Raw genomic sequence first — 20,699 nt, forward strand, 5'->3', positions numbered from 1 at the left:
GAGTGAGGGGTTATAGCCAGTGGGACCACCCCCTGGGCGGTGCCATGCAGTTTTGCCATTTTTTACATGTTTTACATGTTCTGCCTAGTCCTCTCCTGAAGGTGGCGATATAACCTTAAGGTCAAGACAAAGGAGCTGTGTCCATCAATGAATGAGAGAGAAAAGTGTTCACTTAACAATACTGAACACCACAAGTGTGTAGAGAACAGTGATTTTGAGCTCTATAAAGGTGAGAACCACAATCTTAAGAGGTGTGATTTACCGTGGGAAAGGTTTTGGGTGAGCATCCTGCCATGCAACGTTTGGTAGTTTTTCCCGGGAGATTTTTTTTTTTTTTTTTTTTTATATATGGACATTTTTTTTGGAGTTTGACATCTTAAGTTTAATTTTGATGGACTTAAAAACAAATTCAGACACTTAACTGTGAATATTGGTTACTAAGAGAAGCGCACCTGTTCACTAACCAATTGAGTCCCTTATTCAGACTTCATTGCGTAGCTGCTCTCACATTGTTTTGGGATTTGTTAATTATAAACATATTTAGACTTGCTTTACACTGAGATTTGTTAGCGGTGTTGGTCACCTATTTTTAATCCCATTTTTTGGTGGATTAGCACAGGATTACTTTAATACCTTGTACATAAAAGGGATGACTAGCAGCACAGTCTGGAGTAAGTCAATTTTAATGCCTGCTGGACTGCACTCCTGAATACTGCACTGCACTCTGTATGCTGGGCCGTTACAGCAGGGTTTCTCAACCAGGGTCCTGAAACAATCTGAAACAGTCAATTGCAGGCAGCCGATGGGTAAATTTCATCCGCATTGAACAGTCAATTTTGTTTCTCTCGCATGCAGGGAGGCAACAAGTTTTTGTTGGTCACCATCTGCCACTCCTGTCCATCCCAGCCGCTTGTAGGTGGCATCACATGGGATGGAGAAGAGTAGAGGGCTAGCAGGAAACCATGTGTGCGAATAGGGTGCAAAGCAGCATCCTTGCCCCGCTCTGAAGGCGGGCAGCAGGACACACTTTTTCATTTAGTTTCATCCTCGTGCAAAGTATAGTGGTCAACAGGATGCATTAATTTGAAGTGCTGATGCCCAGTACACTGCTAATCTCAAATTCAACCCACAACTGAGCATATGTACAGAATAAAAAAATAAAAAAAATAAAACACAACCCCACAACACAAGCTTCAAATTGATTAGGCAAGTTTTAAAGATTTATTCTTTTTAAAAATAAACAGCTTACTGATCACACCAATGTTTCAGGAGCTGTTGGGAAAATTTTAAGCTCTTGGAGAACCCCCAACAAGAATCTCAAGGGTTCCTCATAGGTAAAAAAAGGTTCATAAACCCTGTGTTACATACCGCTCAGCATTACACTAAATTTAGCCAGCCCTGAGCAGGGGCACCAAAACTGAGCTAGAGAGCTTTAGGAGTGGTAAATCTAAAATAAATAAAACCCATCAAGAAGTTTTTTGTTTTTCCTACAAATAAGACACTTTAATGTATGAAAATAAGTTTATTGTTTCATGAACAGAACAGTACTATTTTATATTATGGCTTTTGTAAGCTGTAGAAAAAAATTGCATACAAACATTCAAAGTTAGTCCATTTATTCTGTTATCCAAGTCATTAATTCATTAATCTTCAAAAGTATTCTGCTCAAAATTTCAGAACAAAAATGATATGTAGTCCAAGAATAGGTTTTATAGGGGAAAAAAAAAAAAAAAAAAAACACCACACACTACGCAAAGTTTCTTCAGCTTAGTCATCAAGCAGCTAGGATGAAGGCCAGACAAGCAGTTAAACACAGTTGAAATAAATTCATGGGAGTGTTTTACCTGCCAAAGATTTAAAATTCTGATCAGCCAGTTTTTTGGTCCAGGACTCCAGGCAGCCCTGCCAGACAACCTAGCTAGACCCACAACCTTCCTGCATCAGTAGAACAGCTTACTCAACACAATTGCAAGCATCGGATTGGACAGAGCAGAGCCACAGCAATAAGTCACTTCCTCACTTTGCGCCACCTGCAAAAATACGTTCTGAATAACCATCAGCCTGGAGACCTATGTAAGGCTGGATGGACAAATCCAAATGTTTTCACTGGTTAGACCAATCCTATATACGCATTTCACTGGTTGCCTGTTCTAGGTAGAAAATACCTGGGTATATTTTCTTTTGATAAATCATTGGCATGGATCTTGTTCTTAGGTGCAGATATTTTAAAGCAGGGAACAGCCTTTAAGCTTTAAATTATTCATAAGGAAATATCCTGTGCAAAAGCTTTTTGCACCTATTTATGGTGTTTGTGTGCTAGGCACCTCAGTGTGATTCTTCAAGCACCGCACTGCTCTTTTCACTTGATTCAACACGAGATATAGGATATAAAAAAAATAGTTTTGTACAAAATCACCATTCTGTTAGTCTATAAAGGGACTCTGCTGCACTTTATGCACAAGTCCATTTGGCTATTTTCTTGGAAAACATAAAACAATTTATAATTGTTATGTGTGACTGCAGTAATAAAAGGAATACAGTTTATTTTTGTAATGAATAATGATTTTTCAAACAAAAACAGAATGGCTTTATTAGACGCTTTCAGGAAAAGTATGAGTAAACATGAATTACATGGTATGCAATATACAAAAGGTCAATAAAGGGCAAAATCTACCCAATTTTTACCCAAAACAAGTTAGATTTGTAAATATTCAACCAGGGGAACAAAAATTCTAAAAAAATAAAAAAAACCCACACAACAAAAAGGATCATGGCTTGTAATATTTATGACCCAACAGGGGCCTAGAGACATTGCTTTCAAGGCAAATGCCAACCAGAACCTTTATGCTTTAGCAGCGGGCTCAAGAGGATGGTCACCTAGCTCTACATATCATTTAAGAGCAGATTCTCCAAGTCATTTTGAATCCATTAACCTATTGCCATCAAACATAAGAAAAAAAAATCCTCACACACAAAAAAAAGCAAACTTAGTCTGCTTAGACTGCATATACTAAAAAATTGAGTGCATTTGTAGATGCCCCTGTTTGCTTTCCAACAAATTCTTAGTCCTCAAGCTTGTAGTGTGTATATGTCAGTTCAAGGCAACGAGTGCAAAAACAAATCCAACTTAACCTAAAATATCTACTCCATGATAATGGTACATCCAGGGACAAAAGTGTATATGTTCTTCTGTAACCACCAAGTTTGCATCTCCCTTCAATTATCAACCCAATACATAGAACTCTAGTGGGCACCATTATACAAAGTGATAAGACTTTGCTCCAAGCAGATACAGTTTAGCACATGGTGTTTTGAGCATTCTCTCGATTCTGTCCCTGATCACAAATGCATTTTATATAATTCAGTTTGGCGGGTATTGAACATAGCCATACAGGCTTTATAAAGTTATCAGGAAACCTGCAAGGAGTTACAAAATGACAAGTTATAGTAGCCAAGATGAGCTCAAACGCAATGGGGTTGCTTTACGAAAGGCAAACGACTGTTCACATTGGGTGAATTCTCTTGCAGAGTAAAACTTCTTTCAGAGATTAGTTAAGGTGGTGAAATTCACTTTGTATTTTCCCTGCACATGATTGAAAAAGACAGTCTTTGCAAATATCCGGAGTGTCACTGCATTCATTAAACCCTGGGGAAATTTCCCTTGTAGAGTGCAACTGCACTTGAATGCGACAGTCCATGCCCTTAGTAAATTAACCCCAATATACATTTTGTGATCTTATGTCCTAAATGGGTTGGGCAGCCATCAAATACTACATATCATTAATTAAAAGAAATTATAGCACTAACACAACTTATGGGCTATAGCAGGCTGGCTGATCGTCTAAAACAACATAATCCACAGCCAAACCTGTATCTGCTGATAGTGTACAGAGGTGGGATCCATTTATTATATAAGCAATTGGAAAGGAGGGTTCCACGCTAGCAAAAAAGTGAAAGACCCCTTGAAGAATCAAGTGTGTAAAAAGGTACCCTTTGTTAAATATGCAGAAAGGACTGTAGAAAATATGTCTTAAAAAGGTGACATTTTGCTATGAATGAGTCTTTAGTTTTTAGATATAGCTCTGTATCAAATATTAAAAGAAATGTATAAATATCCTTTTTGTAAATTCATCTTCACAGCAGAAAGGGGATGATTGCAGTCCGTAGTCTTGGATAATCTTTGAACTCCTTGATGTATCTGTGATGTTTGTCCTTTGCCCAAATTGTCAGTTGAAAAAAACTGATCAGTGTAAATATTCCAACTGTTGAGAGAAAAAGAAAATTAATACATTTGTGGACCCCAACTCATATCACAAGAGAACAAGTATAAAAACTAAAGGTCCATTAGTTCAAGTGCTAAAAATTGCCTTATACACCCATACAACAACAAGTTCAGCTTTGGACAATGTCCGATTTGTCAATTTTCAACATTTGTAAAACCTATCATTACTCTATTGGACAGGTGTTAGAACAGTAAAGAAAGTTGAGGGAAATGCCCAAAAGTGGGCCACAGATGGCAAAAAGTGTTTTAATTGTAAATGGACTTCTCTTAAAGGAACTTAAGGATTTTTTTTTTTTTTTTTTTTACTTACCTGTAAAAAGTTAATTTAGGTCTTTAATAATGAAAGCCTGTGCTTTTTATGTCTTTAACACCATGGGACATTGCCAAACAGTGCAACTGAGAGATGGGCATACATCAAATAATCCCAACAGGCCGAAGAGAATTCCCATTCCTAACTAAACCTTTTCACGGTCACTGACATAAAAACAAAAGTTGTGTGGCTGCGACAACGCAACAGACGAGGCTGAACCTCTGAACTCCCAAGGCAGCGCTGAGAACGTTCAAATCTAGGATGGGGCAAACACCTACATCAGGCTTAAGAAATGGAAACAGGTTATATTAAAGGCCTGAAATGTATTTCAGAGGAACAGAGAAACGCTTCCGAAGAGTAAAAGTGCTGAACAAGTCTGGAGTGTCCACAATCTCAGTGTGGGAAGGTTTGAGGACATACAGCAGGAGTCAGGGAGAAAAGTTCCAGCCTGTATGCCAGGGACACCATGTCCCAGAGCGAAAGTTGCACAATGTCCTTGGACCATGTGGGCAAAAAGACCTTGTAGAAGTAGCAGTGTCCTTTGAGGAAGGGACTTGGCATGAGATTGGATTGGTTTAGACATCCAGGGCTTGCATGAAACCCAGAGGACTAGGGCTTTAGAAGCAGAGTTCTGTGAGGGACAAAAAGAACCCTTCCAAAAACTGGCTTTGACAAAGGTGTGACGAGGAATGACTTTGTAAGAAATGTCCAGAAAGGCTCCTGTTTAATGCCTACAGACTGTTTCTGCACTGTGCATCTGAACCGACATAAGAGCCAGGTGGGAGTTTTTACAAGTAGAGTCTGGAGCTTCTCTACGTAAACGTGTGCTGGATAGAAAGTTTAGCAATTTTTGGAGTACTGAGGGATCCATCAAGACAAAATATAGAGTTCTGTGTCATGTGCTTAACTCAGACTGCCATGGCTTGGTAGACAACTATGCAACCATTGGTGTGGTCTATGGCCAAGTGCAAAAAAAATAAAAAATAAAGAAGTTCATGCAGTCTTTGATGACTAAATAGCTAACTGGAGCCAGTTTGCGTTTTCTTTTTTTTTGGAGGCAGTAAATTGCCAGATCACTGGCACTTTCCATTTCTGCAGTAGGCCTCCTGCCTTGGGTACTCCTGTTCAAACCTCTCAGGAGCAGTACACTTGTCTGGTTTTGGCCAGTCCTCATACAGAGCATCCTGTACTAGAATATGACATGGAATAGACTTGGTCTCTTAGTTTTGAATAGGAATCCCACACAGGTGACCTTAGATCCAGTAGGTGGGGACAAGTCCAGCTTCCCACCAGAAATGTAATGGTTTCATCCAAGGAGAGTGAGGGCAACTGTCCATTGTCCTGTCAAATGGAGGGAGGTTTCACCTTCCACTTCATCCCCACTACTTAACCATCTTCATTGGGAACAGCATCTGAGTCCATTTCAGTAGCTGACTGCAGGCACTTATGCCTTGAATTCTGTGGTCCTCATTAACAGATTTTCCAGGCTACCTTAGAAGCTGAAAAAATCCTCTCTAGTTAAAATAAATAAGTAAACGAGGCAATAAAAGGGAGACTCTCCTAGGTGTGGAGGATGATGGGTTAAAGTACAAGCAAGTTTTCAGAGGAACCCTGAATAACCTCTCTATGGACCTGTGTTGGCCTGTTCCCTCATTCATTTCCTTTGTGCATGAAATCCATCAATAGAGTGTGAGGATCCCCTGAGGGGTACTTGCCCCTATTGGTGCATTGTAGCTACTGAAGCTGTAGTCTACTTGTCCATTGTAGAACAAAGTGCTCTAAGGAACCTCCTACAGTAGGCAACACTATGCACATGGAAAACATTTTGTGCCTGAATGTTACACAGGGGATGCTCTCAAAGCTTGCCCATGAGAAAAGTGGCACATGTTCTAGTTTGGTTGGGACAATTTAAAGGTTCCACAGCCACCTTGTGACACTTATTTTGGCCAAACTCCAGAATCTCACTCTGTGCACAAGGCAGGGGTCCAGTGTCCAGGGACTGACAGTTTGGGGGGCATAATGTGAGAAGATTGTGGGACACCCATAGGAGAAGTGGACTCAACATACTAGGGTATTGGCTCCTTCAAAGGGAAGAACCCTCCTGGTGGGGACAAATCAGATTGCCACTGCCCCTGTACAGCACTCTGCAGCTTTGCAGTTCTAGACAAAGTTTAAGCACAAAAAAAAAAAAAAAAAAATAGGATTTTGTACTCACCGTAAAATCCTTTTCTCTTTAATTCACTGACTGGCACAGCTCCTCTCTTAGCCATTGGGTTGTATACCTCACCTCTAGGAGAAATACTAGGCAAAGTTGTAATACAATACTCAGAACTTTCAGTTCCACCCATGGGGACGGTCCCTTAGGTATCAACCCTCCTGCCTGCTAGCAGACCTCAGTACGTCAACAAGCAGTATAACGTAAAGAAAAAGGGAGGGGCGGGTGCTGTGTCAGTCGTGAATTACAGAGAAAAGGATTTTACGGTGAGTACAAGAAAAATTCCTATTTTCTCTTATATTCACTGAACGACACTCCTCTTAGCCAGTGAAACTTTACCAAAAAAAAAAAAAAAAAATTAAAAAAATAAAAAAAAAGAAGAAGAAGAACAATGCGTGGAGAAATCCACCACAAAATCAGGGTACCCTCAACAAGAGTGACTATCCACAACCGCACAAAAAACTGCAGAATGCAATGCAATAGTGCATTAACTTAAAGATACTGTGTTTTTATAGAAAAAACAGGAAAAAAAAAATAAGGTAAAATATTGCATATTCAATTGCAACTACACAGCCGTCTGCAAAAAAAACTTTGTGGCCAAAAACAGGCATCAGCTGATACACTGACGTCTACCTTGTAGAACTTGGTAAACGTCTGGACAGATGACCAGGTCGCTGCCCTACACACCTGAGCGACAGACCCTTGGTGTCGGAAGGCCCAAGACATTCCAATTGCCCTTGTGGAATGGGCCATAACCGGAAAGAGGGGCACCTGCCCCTTTAAGGCGTAGGCTTGTATTACAATCTGTCTGATCCACCTGGAAATTATGGCTGATGAGACCACCATGCCTTTCTTGGGATCAGCTACCGAGACAAACAGCGACTGACTTCCGAAAGGGAGCAGTGGAAGACAAATACACTTACAGAGCCCGAACCACGCCCCGAGCATGAAGGGCCACCTCCTTAGGGTGTTTTGGCCTAGGAGAGAGATGGTAACACAATGTCCTCATTAGTATGAAAAGCCACGACCACCTTCAGTAGAAAGGACGGTTGCGAACGCAACACCACCTTATCCTATGGATAACCGGATAAGGCGACTTGCAAAACAAGGCCACCAGTTCTGAGACCCTCCTGGCTGAAGTGATGGCCACTAGAAAGACCACTTTCTGAGAAAGAGTCAACAGGGGAAACACCCTGATATTTCTAAGCGGTGGTTTTTGAAGCGCCGATAACACCAGAGGGACTACATGACGGACCCCCTGCACAAAAGGTACTCACTAATGAGTGAGATGCCAGGGGTCGCTGAAAAAAAAAAAAAAAGTCAAAGTTGAAACTTGCCCTTTAATAGTGCTTAAAGCGGGGTTCCACCCTAAAGTGGAACTTCCACTGATCAGAACCCTCCCCCCCTCCGGTGTCACAATTGGCACCTTACAGGGGGGTGGAGATACCTGTCAAAGACAGGTATTTACACCCACTTCCGGGCATAGACTCCCGTGGGAGTCTGTCATTTCCTGCCCTGCCGCGCTGTCTGCTGGGACACACACGGGTCCCAGTGACAGTGCGGAGAATTCCTACTGCGCATGCGCAGTAGGGAATCGGGAAATGAAGCCGATTTGCTTCACTTCCTGATTCCCTCACCTAGAATAGTGACGGCAGCAGCAGAGAGCCGAGCGATCGATTGGCCTCGGCATCGCTGGAACCCGGGACAGGTGAGTGTCCATTTATTAAAAGTCAGCAGCTGTAGTATTTATAGCTGCTGGCTTTTAATATTTTTTTTTATTTTTTTATTTTTTTTTATTTATTTTTTTTAGGTGGAATCCCTCTTCAAACGCCAACTTCTGGTCTACTGCTTGCTGAAGAAACAGCAGGATCCTGGATATATAAAAAAAAAAAAAAAAAAAAAAAAAAAAAAGAAGAGCGCGGATGCCAACCTTTCTCCTCACATATAGAGATGTAGGCCATCCAGGTACGATGATATATCTTCCTAGAAGATTTCCGTGCTCTCAACATAGTTGGGACCACCAAGTCCAACAGACTCTGGCTCTCAATAGCCATGCCATTAAAGCCTGCGATGGTAAAGCAGGATGGAGAATCAGACCTTGAGACAGAAGGTCCTCTCGTAATGGCAGTCGCCAGGGAGCGTCTGCCACCAGATGCACCAGGTCTGCGTATCAGGGACGCTAAGGCCAATCTGGGGTCACCGGTATTACTGGGATCCCCTCGGCTTCCACTCTGCGAATCAGATGCGGTAACAGCTTCAGTGGAAGGCATATATCAGCTGTTACTGATCCCACAGAGCCACCAGTGCGTCTGACACAACCGCCCACGGATCTCTGTCCTGGGCACGAATCTTGGCACCCCCTGAGATGGGAGGCCAGAAGATCCATGTCTGGTATGCCCCACCTCAGGCACAGTAACCTGAAAACCTCCGGATGCAACGCCCATTCTCCTGGGTCCAGCATCTGGCGACTCAGATAGTCTGCCTGCCAGTTCTCCACTCCGGGAATGTAAATGGCCAACAAAACCGGTACATGTCGCTCTGCCCACCGAAGTATATGAGCGACCTCCTGTGCTGTGGCTGAGCTTCTTGTCCCCCCTTGTTGATTGACTTATGCCACTGCAGTGGCATTGTCTGACTGGATCCTGATCGGACATCCTTGCAGTCTCATTGGCCATGTGGAGAGGCACTGCCTGATAGCTCTCAGTTTGAGCAGACTGATCGGCAACTCCGATTCTTTCTTCGACCAGAGGCCCTGAGCCGACAGAACCCCCATTACTATAACCCCAGCCGAAAAGACTAGCGTCTGTTGTGATCACTGTCCACTTTAGAGGTAGGAATGATTTATCGGCCTGAATCACAGGGGACCTCAGCCACCAGATCAGTTATTCTGGCTGATTGGCTCACCCGAATCTGACGATCCAGGGACAACTGAGATTTGTCCCATTTTCACAAGATCTCCTTCTGCTGGACTCTGGTGTAAAACTGGGCAAATGGTAAAGCCTCAAAGGGGGCCACCATGAGACCCAGGACTCGCATGCAAAAGCGAAGCGACGACCACCTGCGGTTCATCAGCAGTCTTACCACGCATCTGAGTCTGCTGCTTGTCTGAAGGGAGGAAAACTCACGCTTCCATGGAGTCTAGCAGCAAGCCTAGGAACTCCAAATGCTGAGTCAGTCAATCACGAGTTCTTTAGGTTCAACAGCCACCCAAATTCTTGCAGAGTCTGCATGGTGATCGCTACATCCTAATCCAATTCTAAGGCAGAAGATGCTCTCAGGAGGAGATGGTCTAGATATCCCACGTTGCCGTAGCAACATCAAAACCGGAGCCAAAATCTTGGTTAAGACTCAGGGGCTTAACATTTTTGTACCCTTTTCTTTGCTGTGGACTATTTGATGTGACCCCCGATTTTCAATAAAAACACAGGATTTTAAGCCTTTCTGGTATGCAACTATCCAGAGTCTTTTTGCTATTGCCCAACTAAGACTTATGTCAGACCAAAAAGGAAGAAGCACAAACTGGTAGTGGGATTCCGACTGCAAATCGCAGAAACTTCTGCTGCCACAGGCATATGGGTATGTGCAGGTACGCATCCTGGATGTCCAAGGTCGCCAGGGAGTACCCTTGGAGTGCAGCAACTACTGGGCAACTGATTCCATTCTGAACCTCTGCACCTTAAAGTGATAGAGGGCCTTTGGGTCCAAGATTGGACGTACCCCTTCCTTCTTGGAAACTACAAACATATTTGAGTAGAACCCTTGGAAATGGGGCCTCCATGCGAGCCGTGGATACAGGCATGCTGGAAGGGAAGAATCTGTTTGGTGACCAAGAGAGCAACTCTGTCTTGTAGCCTGAGGCAATCAGATCGCAGGTCCATTGGGCCGAAACCGAGGGGACCACCGGGCTGCAAACTCCCAAAGGCGACCCCCCACCCAAGACATAGGTGGGGGCAAACCTTCATGCGGTAGCACATACTTGCAGGCTTGTTATGCTTGCAGTTCCAGGGCCGTTTTTTGGCCGTCCATGGTCATCCTGTCAGACTGGGGACGTTATACCGAAGCTCCAGGCGGACGGAAAAGCAGTTAGTGAACAGAAAAAGAGGGCCCTTGCCTACGGTGTGGCTCCTGTGGGGGTAATGCACTCTTACCACCGGTGGCATGTTTACTAATGCCATCCAAAGAGCCGGTCGCCAAGGAAGGGAAGATCAGTCAGGGCTTTATTGGATGCCTGGTCAGCAGACCAGCATTCTAGTCAAATCAGGCACCACAGCTGACACTGAAGCCTTAGATACAGAGGGAGGGTATCCAGGGTTGCGTCACAAACTTACTTCGGCCTTGCACTAGTTGGTCTGCTAGTTCCACACAGACAGGAGAAGCCTGCTGCTCTCCCAATTTGCGGTGCAAAAGGTTTGCCCACTCGGTCAGTGTCTGATACAAGTGCGGATGCCAGTACTGGTCGCATAGCGGACCCCACAACTGTAAACAAGGAACAAGCCACTGCCTTGGCCTTCCTGTCCGTGGGATCCTTAATGCAGGAGTCCCCCCTAGTGGGATTATGGTTACCTATTTAACCTGGATACCGGGGGTCCACCACTGGAGGAGCCAACCACTTCTTGAGAAGGCTTCCCTCAAAGGGGTTATGCACCGCCATGTGTTTGGGGACTGAAAAGGTCAGTTACGTGCGACCCCATTCCCTGTAAATGAACTTGTCAAAATAAGTCAGATACGGGAACACCTTAGGTGAATGCGCTGGCTTGTGGGACCCAAAAAGGGACAGTTACATCAGCAGGGGGACCTGCTGGCTCCTGATTTTTCAGGGTATCACGCACAGCTGTGATAAGTGCTCCAACAAGTGCTTTTTCGTGCCCGGACAGGGACTCATCCTCACTGTCCAAATGGTCCTGGTCAGCGTCAACTGACAAGATAGAGCAGGGGTCACCAACCTCAGCAGGACCAGAGTCTGTCAGAGCTCTCCCCAGAGGACAGGGGGCAGGGGCCGTCTTATTGCACCAGTCTTCCCACACACCGCCTCCATCTTAGCAACGAATGAATTGAGGACCGCCATCAGGGTGTCCATGGGCACTGCGCAGTCTGCAGATGACCCGGTTGCAATTGCCTGGATTTTGGGTAAAGAAACACTAGTTTCTGAAGCCATGCTGACCCTGTCTGCCACCCGAAGAGGACTTGGTCAGCGGCAGCAGGGAGGGTGGGACTGTCACTGTCCTGAGGGGCTCATTCCTGACGGACTCACCACCCTGAGGAGTTCTGCGCTGTCCACAAGTGGGGTCTGTAGTCCGAGTGCTCCCAAGTGCAGAGGAAACCAAAACTGTTGGTGGCAGCCGCTGGAATGATCGGTAAACGATCTGGAAATGAATGGAAAGGCTTCAATAAAATGGCCGCCCAGCGTCCAGTACACAGACAGGAAACACAGGGAAAATGGCTGTGAACACATGAGCTATGCTGCTGCTAGAGTACACTGAAAGTGTTCAGGCTTCCAGAAAATGGCCACCAGTGTCCTGAATAGGAAGTCACTTAAAAAATGGCCGCTGAAGCCCAGCAAGCCATGCTGCCCTGCCCACACCTAAAATGGCCACCGGCCATGCCATGAGGTGAAAAATAACAGCGCTGTCCCAGACCACAGCAGACCCTCACAGGCACTCCAGATAACAGAAAACAGGACCCAGGACCACCGCTATCCAGCCAGGACCCATCCAGGTGAGAGCCCTCAGAGATCCCCTGTATGGGTACACACACACCGCTCAGCAGTCACATGCAGCATCACCCCCGGAGGGGGAGAGAGGGAAGATAGGGACAGGGGAGAGAAGAGAAGGTGGTGAGGGGACCCCCAAATCGACCTAAGGAATGCTCAGCCCCACCGAGGCAGGATGAGCTGTACTTACCAGTCCTGAAGTGCTGGGAGACTACCCTGTACTGATCAGAGTAGATCTGCCATGGAATGACTGCTGGCCCTGCATACTGTGACGCAGACAACAGTAGCCCGGTCATATGTATGCCCCGGAGCATAAAAGCTCACCAACCACCTCTGGGGCTGAGGTTTTGTCGTGGCCTGCTGAGCTGTAGATGCGCCATGCACATGCTCGATGGCTGGAGACTACAAGGATATAAAGAACCAGCCTGTCACCCAGCCGGCTGTTGATAGAGGATCACTCATCTTGCGCAAAAAGCAAAGCTTCTGCATAAAAAAAAAAAAGGGACATGGACTTATGGGCCCGCAGGGTTCCTAGGTCTCTCCTTCACTAGGCAAAATAAAACTGAGGTCTGCTAGCAGGCAGGAGGGTTGATACCCAAGGGACCGCCCCCATGGGCGGAACTGAAAGTTCTGAGTATTGTATTACAACTTTGCCTAGTATTTCTCCTAGAGGTGAGGTATACAACCCAATGGCTAAGAGGAGCTGTGCAGGTCAGTGAATATAAGAAAAACTGAATTTAGTGCAGAAGGTAATGTTTCAGTGTGGCTGGCTCCTCTTCCATGTGGTGACGTTCGGGTATGGTTCGATCCATAACAATTGTCATAGTGGCTGTACATGGAGCTGGGTGGAGAAAGGACTTCTCCATGTAAGATCCAATTGTAGCTTTTATTTATAAGCTAGAGACCTATCCACACCTGAAGGTAGCAGCATATAACCCATGGTCTTGATTAATTGAAGTCTGTGTCCTGTACGATTAAGCAATAAGTTTCCATTCACACAAGATTCTAGATGTGTTTTTTTTTAATACAACTTTAGTTTGGTCTGTGTTAATCTTATAATTTTTATTAAGGGCCTGATTTCTATATAGCCAAAAGGCCAATATATGATGCAGGAGACCTTTCAAAAAAGCGCATCCTACACATCACGCTACTGTCACACACCTTTGTAATAAAAATTCCAGTCTCGTCAATGCAATCCAGTTGGGTACTCATTGCTGTGCCTGCACACTTTTATGGGTGGGAGAAAAAAAAACTAGGATTTTTATAACAGCTTACCTGTAAAATCCTTTTCTTTAACCACTTTCAGACCGGACCATTTTGCTGGTAAATGACCAGAGGTCTTTTTACACTTTGGCACTGCGCTGCTTTAACTGGTAATTGCGCGGTCATGCAATGTTGTACCCAAACAAAATTTGCGTCCTTTTCTTCCCACAAATAGAGCTTTCTTTTGATGGTATTTGATTGCCTCTGCGATTTTTATTTTTTGCGATATAAACGTAAAAAGACCGCAAATTTTGAAAAAAAATGATATTTTCTACTTTTTGTTATTAGAAAAATCCAATAAACTCAATTTTAGTCATACATTTAGGCCAAAATGTATTCAGCCACATGTCTTTGGTAAAAAAAAAGTCAATAATTGTATATTTATTGGTTTGCGCAAAAGTTGTCACATCTACAAACTAAGGTACGTTTTCTGGAATTTACGCAGCTTTTAGTTTACGACTGCCTATCTCATTTCTTGAGGTGCTAAAATGGCAGGGCAGTACAAAACCCCCCCAAATGACCCCATTTTGGAAAGTAGACCCCCTAAGGAAATTGATAAGAGGCATGTTGAGCCCATTGAATATTTTATTTTTTTGCCTCAAGCGATTGAATAATGACAAAAAAAAAAAATTTATTTTTTTTTTACACAAAGTTGTCACTAAATGATATATTGCTCACACATGCTATGGGCGTATGTGAAATGACACCCCAAAATAAATTCTGCTGCTTCTCCTGAGTATGGGGATACCACATATGTGGGACTTTTTGGGAGCCTAGCCGCGTACGGGGCCCCGAAAACCAAGCACCGCCTTCAGGCTTTCTAAGGGCGTAAATTTTTGAGTTCACTTCTCACTACCTATTACAGTTTTGAAGGCCATAAAATGCCAAGATGGCACAAAACCCCCACAAATGACCCCATTTTAGAAAGTAGACACCCCAAGCTATTTGCTGAGAGGCATGTTGAGTTCATGGAATATTTTATATTTTGCCACAAGTTGCGGGAAAATTACAAACTTTTTTTTTTTTTTTTTTTTTTTTAACAAAGTTGTCACTAAATGATATATTGCTCATGCATGCCATGGGCATATGTGAAATGACACCCCAAAATAAATTCTGCTGCTTCTCCTGAGTACGGGGATACCACATATGTGGGACTTTTTGGGAGCCTAGCCGCGTACGGGGCCCCGAAAACCAAGCACCGCCTTCAGGCTTTCTAAGGGCGTAATTTTTTGATTTCACTCCTCACTACCTATTACAGTTTTGAAGGCCATAAAATGCCAAGATGGCACAAAACCCCCACAAATGACCCCATTTTAGAAAGTAGACACCCCAAGCTATTTGCTGAGAGGCATGTTGAGTCCATGGAATATTTTATATTTTGCCACAAGTTGCGGGAAAATTACAAACTTTTTTTTTTTTTTTTTTTTTTCACAAAGTTGTCACTAAATGATATATTGCTCACGCATGCCATGGGCATATGTGAAATGACACCCCAAAATAAATTCTGCTGCTTCTCCTGAGTATGGGGATACCACATATGTGGGACTTTTTGGGAGCCTAGCCGCGTACAGGGCCCCGAAAACCAAGCACCGCCTTCAGGCTTTCTAAGGGCGTTACAGTTTTGAAGGCCATAAAATGCCAAGATGGCACAAACCCCCCCCAAATGACCCCATTTTGGAAAGTAGACACCCCTAAATTTAGGGGTACACTAGTGAGACTAGGTAATAAATGGCGGGTGCCCTGAAACTATAAAAAAATAACTAACCAACCAGCGTCACCTGTAACAGTTATATGGTGATCACTGGTGAAAGGGTTAACTAGGGGGCAATTAGGGGGCTTTATGCGGTAGTATATGGGGGTCCCTGGCGCTATAAAAAGCTGCAGCGAACCTAAATACCTACCTGCCTAACTAGCGTCACCTGTGACACTAATACGGCGATCAGAAAAACGATCGCTTATTAGGCTGGGTTCACACTGGAGCGATGCGGGAACGCCACGAATGCGCGGCGGGTTCCCGCATCGCATGCCTCCCGGCGGCAGTTCACACTGCCCTATGCGAACTGCTGGGAGTGTCAGTGAAATGTTACTGACACCCCCAGATCAGTTCGCATATCGCAGTGCGATCTGCAAACTCGGATCGCATGGTGTGAACACCCATGCGATCCGATTCTGCTGCGGGCCAAAAAAAGGGTCCCGTGCGAATTTGCGGCGGGTGCGGCGGGTGCGGCGAATGGCTGAACTCGAATCGCACAGAGATCGGATGTGATTTGCACTGCAGTGCGGTGCGAATCACATCCGTTCTCATAAACCGCTGCAATGTGAACCCAGCATTAGTGACACTGGCGACGGGGTGTGATCACGGGGTTAAACCTTTATTGGGGGGGTTAGGGGGGTACCTTAGAACTAAAGGGGGCTAACCCTAACTGCCCTAACAGTTATTAGTCACAAATGACACCCGCCGGGTGATCAGGGGGTTAAACCTTTATTAGGTAATAAATGGCGGGTGCCCTGAAACTATAAAAAAATAACTAACCAACCAGCGTCACCTGTAACAGTTATATGGTGATCACTGGTGAAAGGGTTAACTAGGGGGCAATCAGGGGGCTTTATGCGGTAGTATATGGGGGTCCCTGGCGCTATAAAAAGCTGCGGCGAACCTAAATACCTACCTGCCTAACTAGCGTCACCTGTGACACTAATACGGCGATCAGAAAAATGATCGCTTATTAGGCTGGGTTCACACTGGAGCGATGCGGAAACGCCGCGAATCCGCGGCGGGTTCCCGCATCGCATGCCTCCCGGCGGCAGTTCACACTGCCCTATGCGAACTGCTGGGAGTGTCAGTGAAATGTTACTGACACCCCCAGATCAGTTCGCATATCGCAGTGCGATCTGCAAACTCGGATCGCATGGTGTGAACACCCATGCGATCCGATTCTGCTGCGGGCCAAAAAAAGGGTCCCGTGCGAATTTGCGGCGGGTGTGGCGGGTGCGGCGAATGGCTGAACTCGAATCGCACAGAGATCGGATGTGATTTGCACTGCAGTGCGGTGCGAATCACATTCGTTCTCAAACCGCTGCAATGTGAACCCAGCCTTAGTGACACTGGCGACGGGGGGTGATCACGGGGTTAAACCTTTATTGGGGGGGTTAGGGGGGTACATTAGAACTAAAGGGGGCTAACTCTAACTGCCCTAACAGTTATTACAGTCACAAATGACACCAATGCAAAAAAAAATAAAAATAAAAAAAAAGACATTGGTGTCACTGTGACTGGGTAGCAGGGGTAATTGGGGGGGTGATCGGGGGGTAAAGGGGGGGTGTGAGTGTGCCTGGCATGTTCTACTGTGTGTGTGAGTGTTGGTGCAACTTACTGATCCGCTCTCCTCCGTGTCGGAACGAAAAATACCGACACGGAGGAGAGAATACATCACTTCCTCTCCTGTGTTTACATTACAGGAGAGGAAGTGATGTCACCGGGGATTTCTATTCGTCGGGAGCGATCGCGAGGGGGTGGCCATGAATGAATGGCCGTCCCCTCGTCCGGGATCGCTCCCGTACGAATACCGACCGCCGCAGGCACCGGGCGGGGGCCCGATCGGGCCCCCGACCCGCGGGAGGCAAGGGACGTACATGTATGTCCTTATGCCTGCCCGTGCCATTGTACCGACGTACATCGGCGTGCGGCGGTCGGCAACTGGTTAAAGGAAATTCTTGTAAAACAGAAATTACTATGTGGGTTATAGGCCACCTTCAGGTGATTGACACTGGCACTCCCTAAACAGGAAGTAGCCTCCCTATACAACCCCTCCCACTACTGGGAGTACCTCAGTTTTTGTAGTAAAGCAATACACATGTATACCAGAAAGAGGTGAACTTCAAAAGAAAAGAATTTTATGGGCAGGATGTTACAAAAATCCTATTTTCTTAACCTTACATCATGGGACACAGAGCCATAGTAATTACTATGTGGGATGTCCCAGAGCAGTGCCAACTGAGGGGAGGGAGACAACCAAAGTAAGGCAACATGAGATCAGAGGACTTGTGCTGCTACCTGCAGCACACTGCACCCAAAGGGCGACATCCTCGCGTCTTTTTACATTCACCTGACCAAGTTGCGGCTCTGCAGATTTCAGCCATGGAGGCTTGGTGATGCACTGCCCATGAAGCACCAACACCCTCGGAGGAGTGCATTTTGATTTGAGAGGGTGGAATCTACCTCTTTAAACCAAGCTATAATATATATTACTTGTCGAATCCATTTAGAAAGAGGTCGATGCTGCCTGTCCTTTTAGGACAGGGGTAGGGAACCTTGTCTCTCCTGGTGTTTTGAAACTAAAAGTCCCAGGAGACATTGCAAGAATCTAACAATCACAGACATGACAGGAACACCAAGGCATCTGCTCCACATGCTAGTGGATCCTTTGTTCTTGACATATTGGTAGGAAGATATCAGTGTGAAGGAACCATTCTCCCAAGAACTGCTGGTGACTCAAGTAGTCCGCCTGACAATTTTCTACTCCTAGAATGAAGACTGCCTATAGGCAAAGTACATAGTTTTCTGCCCAAGATAGGATATGATTCTCCTCTCTGGGCCACACAGCTTGTGCCCCCTTGGTGATATAGGCCATTGCTGTTCGGATTGGATCCCGACAGGAAAATTCCGTAAACAAGCTTCAGGCTGTCAGGGCCAAGTGCTCTGTCCAGACCTTTAGAATGTTAATGGGCAAGTCATAGCTGACCTGGAGTTGCCCCTTCCATGATTGCTTCCCAACCTAAAAATGGTTGGCATGTTGTTACCACTTCCCAGGTAACTGTAGGAAGGACTTTCCCCTTTGCAGGTTTTTGGTTATTAACCATAAACTGAGGCTCTGGTGAACCTTTAGATTTCCCAATGTGTCCGACTCCAAAGCTTGGACTTTTCCAAGCCGATAGGATACCGTTTTATAGTAGCCTCGAATGAAACTGAGCATAAGGAATGGCCTCAAATGACTTCCAATGCTTGAAAGACTCTGGATCATTAGGATCTGAAAAAACAAGACTGGAACTCTTGGAACTCAATTTTGTACCCTGGAGCTTTTGAGGAAGTCCCCCATCCATCTTGACCCTCATCCTGCCAGACCCTTGAGAACTGCAGAAGTATTCCCCCTACTCAAGCGAGCGAGGACACCTCCTCAAAAAAGGAGGCTTTAGTATTTTGTAGGTTTCCTCCAAAACTTATGTCCCTGGGGTTGACCCCAAGGATTACCTCTTGAATTTGATGGCAGAGGCCACCGTGATTGCCTGGAGGCTGATGCCCCTGGCACTAGAGAAGGCGCTTGTTAAAAATAAATAATTTTACTCCTTTTCTTAAATGGGTACTTTTTCCACTAAAAAATTATTTGGATGCATTACCCAAATCATCCCCAAACAGCTGTTTCACTGCAAAAAAGGAAGACTAGCCAGGAGCTTCTTGCATGGCACTTAGCGAAGGCCTGAAGGATAGAATCTCATAGCAACTATTGCAAACAAAGCTACAAGTAGCTTGCCAGATCCTGGGCCTGCTGAACAGGATTACCTTGAGCACCTGTTTAACAGATCTCTCAAGGATTGACCAATTACTGTCAGTGTAGGCTGCAACCCTCAACCTGGCAGAGAAAAAATAAGTGTTTAATAGGAATGCAAACTTTATCCGTTGGATCCCTAAGCATTTGAGCATTGTCTGCCGGACAAGTCAAACTTTTATTCAGAGGATATAGCAGCATCAATTGCTGGCATCCTCACCTTGAATTTTCCCCCATAAAGTGTGAAATATAATATAATATATACACACATACATATACACACACATATTTTTTATATATATATATATATATATATATATATATATATATATATATATATAATATTCTGGGTGATCCCACTTAGATACAGAAGCTTTTCCAGCAATGGATGGCAAAGGTATGCACAGCTTGAGGTGGCTTTAGCAAATCTAAACACTCGTTTAAAGGGTAGCAAATGTGGAGCTGACCATTCAGCAAGAAATTGCACCATCAATCTTATAGATTGTGAAGCTGATCCCCCTGCATTTGACCCCTCAGAAGAGGAGTCATCAGCCTCACCACAGTCCTGAGGGAATTATCGCTCTCCCCCAGTGCCTTAGTTTGAGGGTCCTGGGTAATGCAAGAGAACCTGTCACATTTTGTGCCACACTGGGAAGCGGACTGCAGTGTTGAAAACTGTTACAAACATTTCATGGCCTTGATGCTCACTCTGACCAGCCATCCCCTCTCTGTGGAGGATGCCATTTTAGAGAGGAGTAGGCTTTTCAGAGCTTGAGGGAGACCCTTTCAGCCCTTTGGGGGCATTTCAAACCCCCCCTTTGGACCTTAGCATGCTGCACAAATACAGAGGTACTAGAAGAAATGGCATACACTGCTTGAGCAATAGTCCAACCACTGCCACTGCTATTAACGCTCAGCCTGATGCCATTAGTAAATGTGTCAAGGAAATGCCTGTCATCAACCTCGTACATGCCCCTTTTTAGCTAGTGTCTCTCCGACATCTGCAGCCAGCAAAAATTGAACTTTTAAACATACTCCCACGCTGGATGTTGCAGGACGCCAATGCTGCACTAAGCCTCACCCCCTTCCATCACATGGTGGCCCCCCCCTCTCTTTTCAAAAGAGGGTTTTCCTGCACGAACGTGGGCGCCTGATCCGAGGTGTGTGTGTGTGTGTGTGTGTGTGTGTGTGTGTGTGTGTGTGTGTGTGTGTGTGTGTGTGTGTGTAGACCTGCACAAGCCACCATCCAGGGGCAGTGAAAAAACAAATGGAGCAGCATCGCCGATCATTTTTGGCTTCCCCCTATCTAGGGAGAGCTTTGTCCAGGTGGGGGGTGTTTCGTGGAAGAAAATCCCTCCCAATCTTACTGGAGGTCT

General features: G+C 45.1%; 1 protein-coding gene across 1 annotated transcript in view; it reads right to left on the minus strand.

Moving 5' to 3' along the window:
- Positions 1 to 2,526: 2,526 nt before the first annotated feature.
- The window catches only part of LOC143928180 (very-long-chain enoyl-CoA reductase-like), a 161,720-nt gene continuing 143,547 nt past the window's right edge, over positions 2,527 to 20,699 (minus strand). The window contains 1 exon segment of the mRNA XM_077452888.1: positions 2,527 to 4,262. Coding sequence (XP_077309014.1) covers positions 4,135 to 4,262 — 128 coding nt within the window. The 3' untranslated portion in view covers positions 2,527 to 4,134.

Source organism: Lithobates pipiens, unplaced genomic scaffold (assembly GCF_037356315.1).
Source record: "Lithobates pipiens isolate NorthernLeopardFrog02 unplaced genomic scaffold, aLitPip1_a1.2 Scaffold_23, whole genome shotgun sequence".
NCBI classification, from domain to species: Eukaryota; Metazoa; Chordata; class Amphibia; order Anura; family Ranidae; genus Lithobates; species Lithobates pipiens.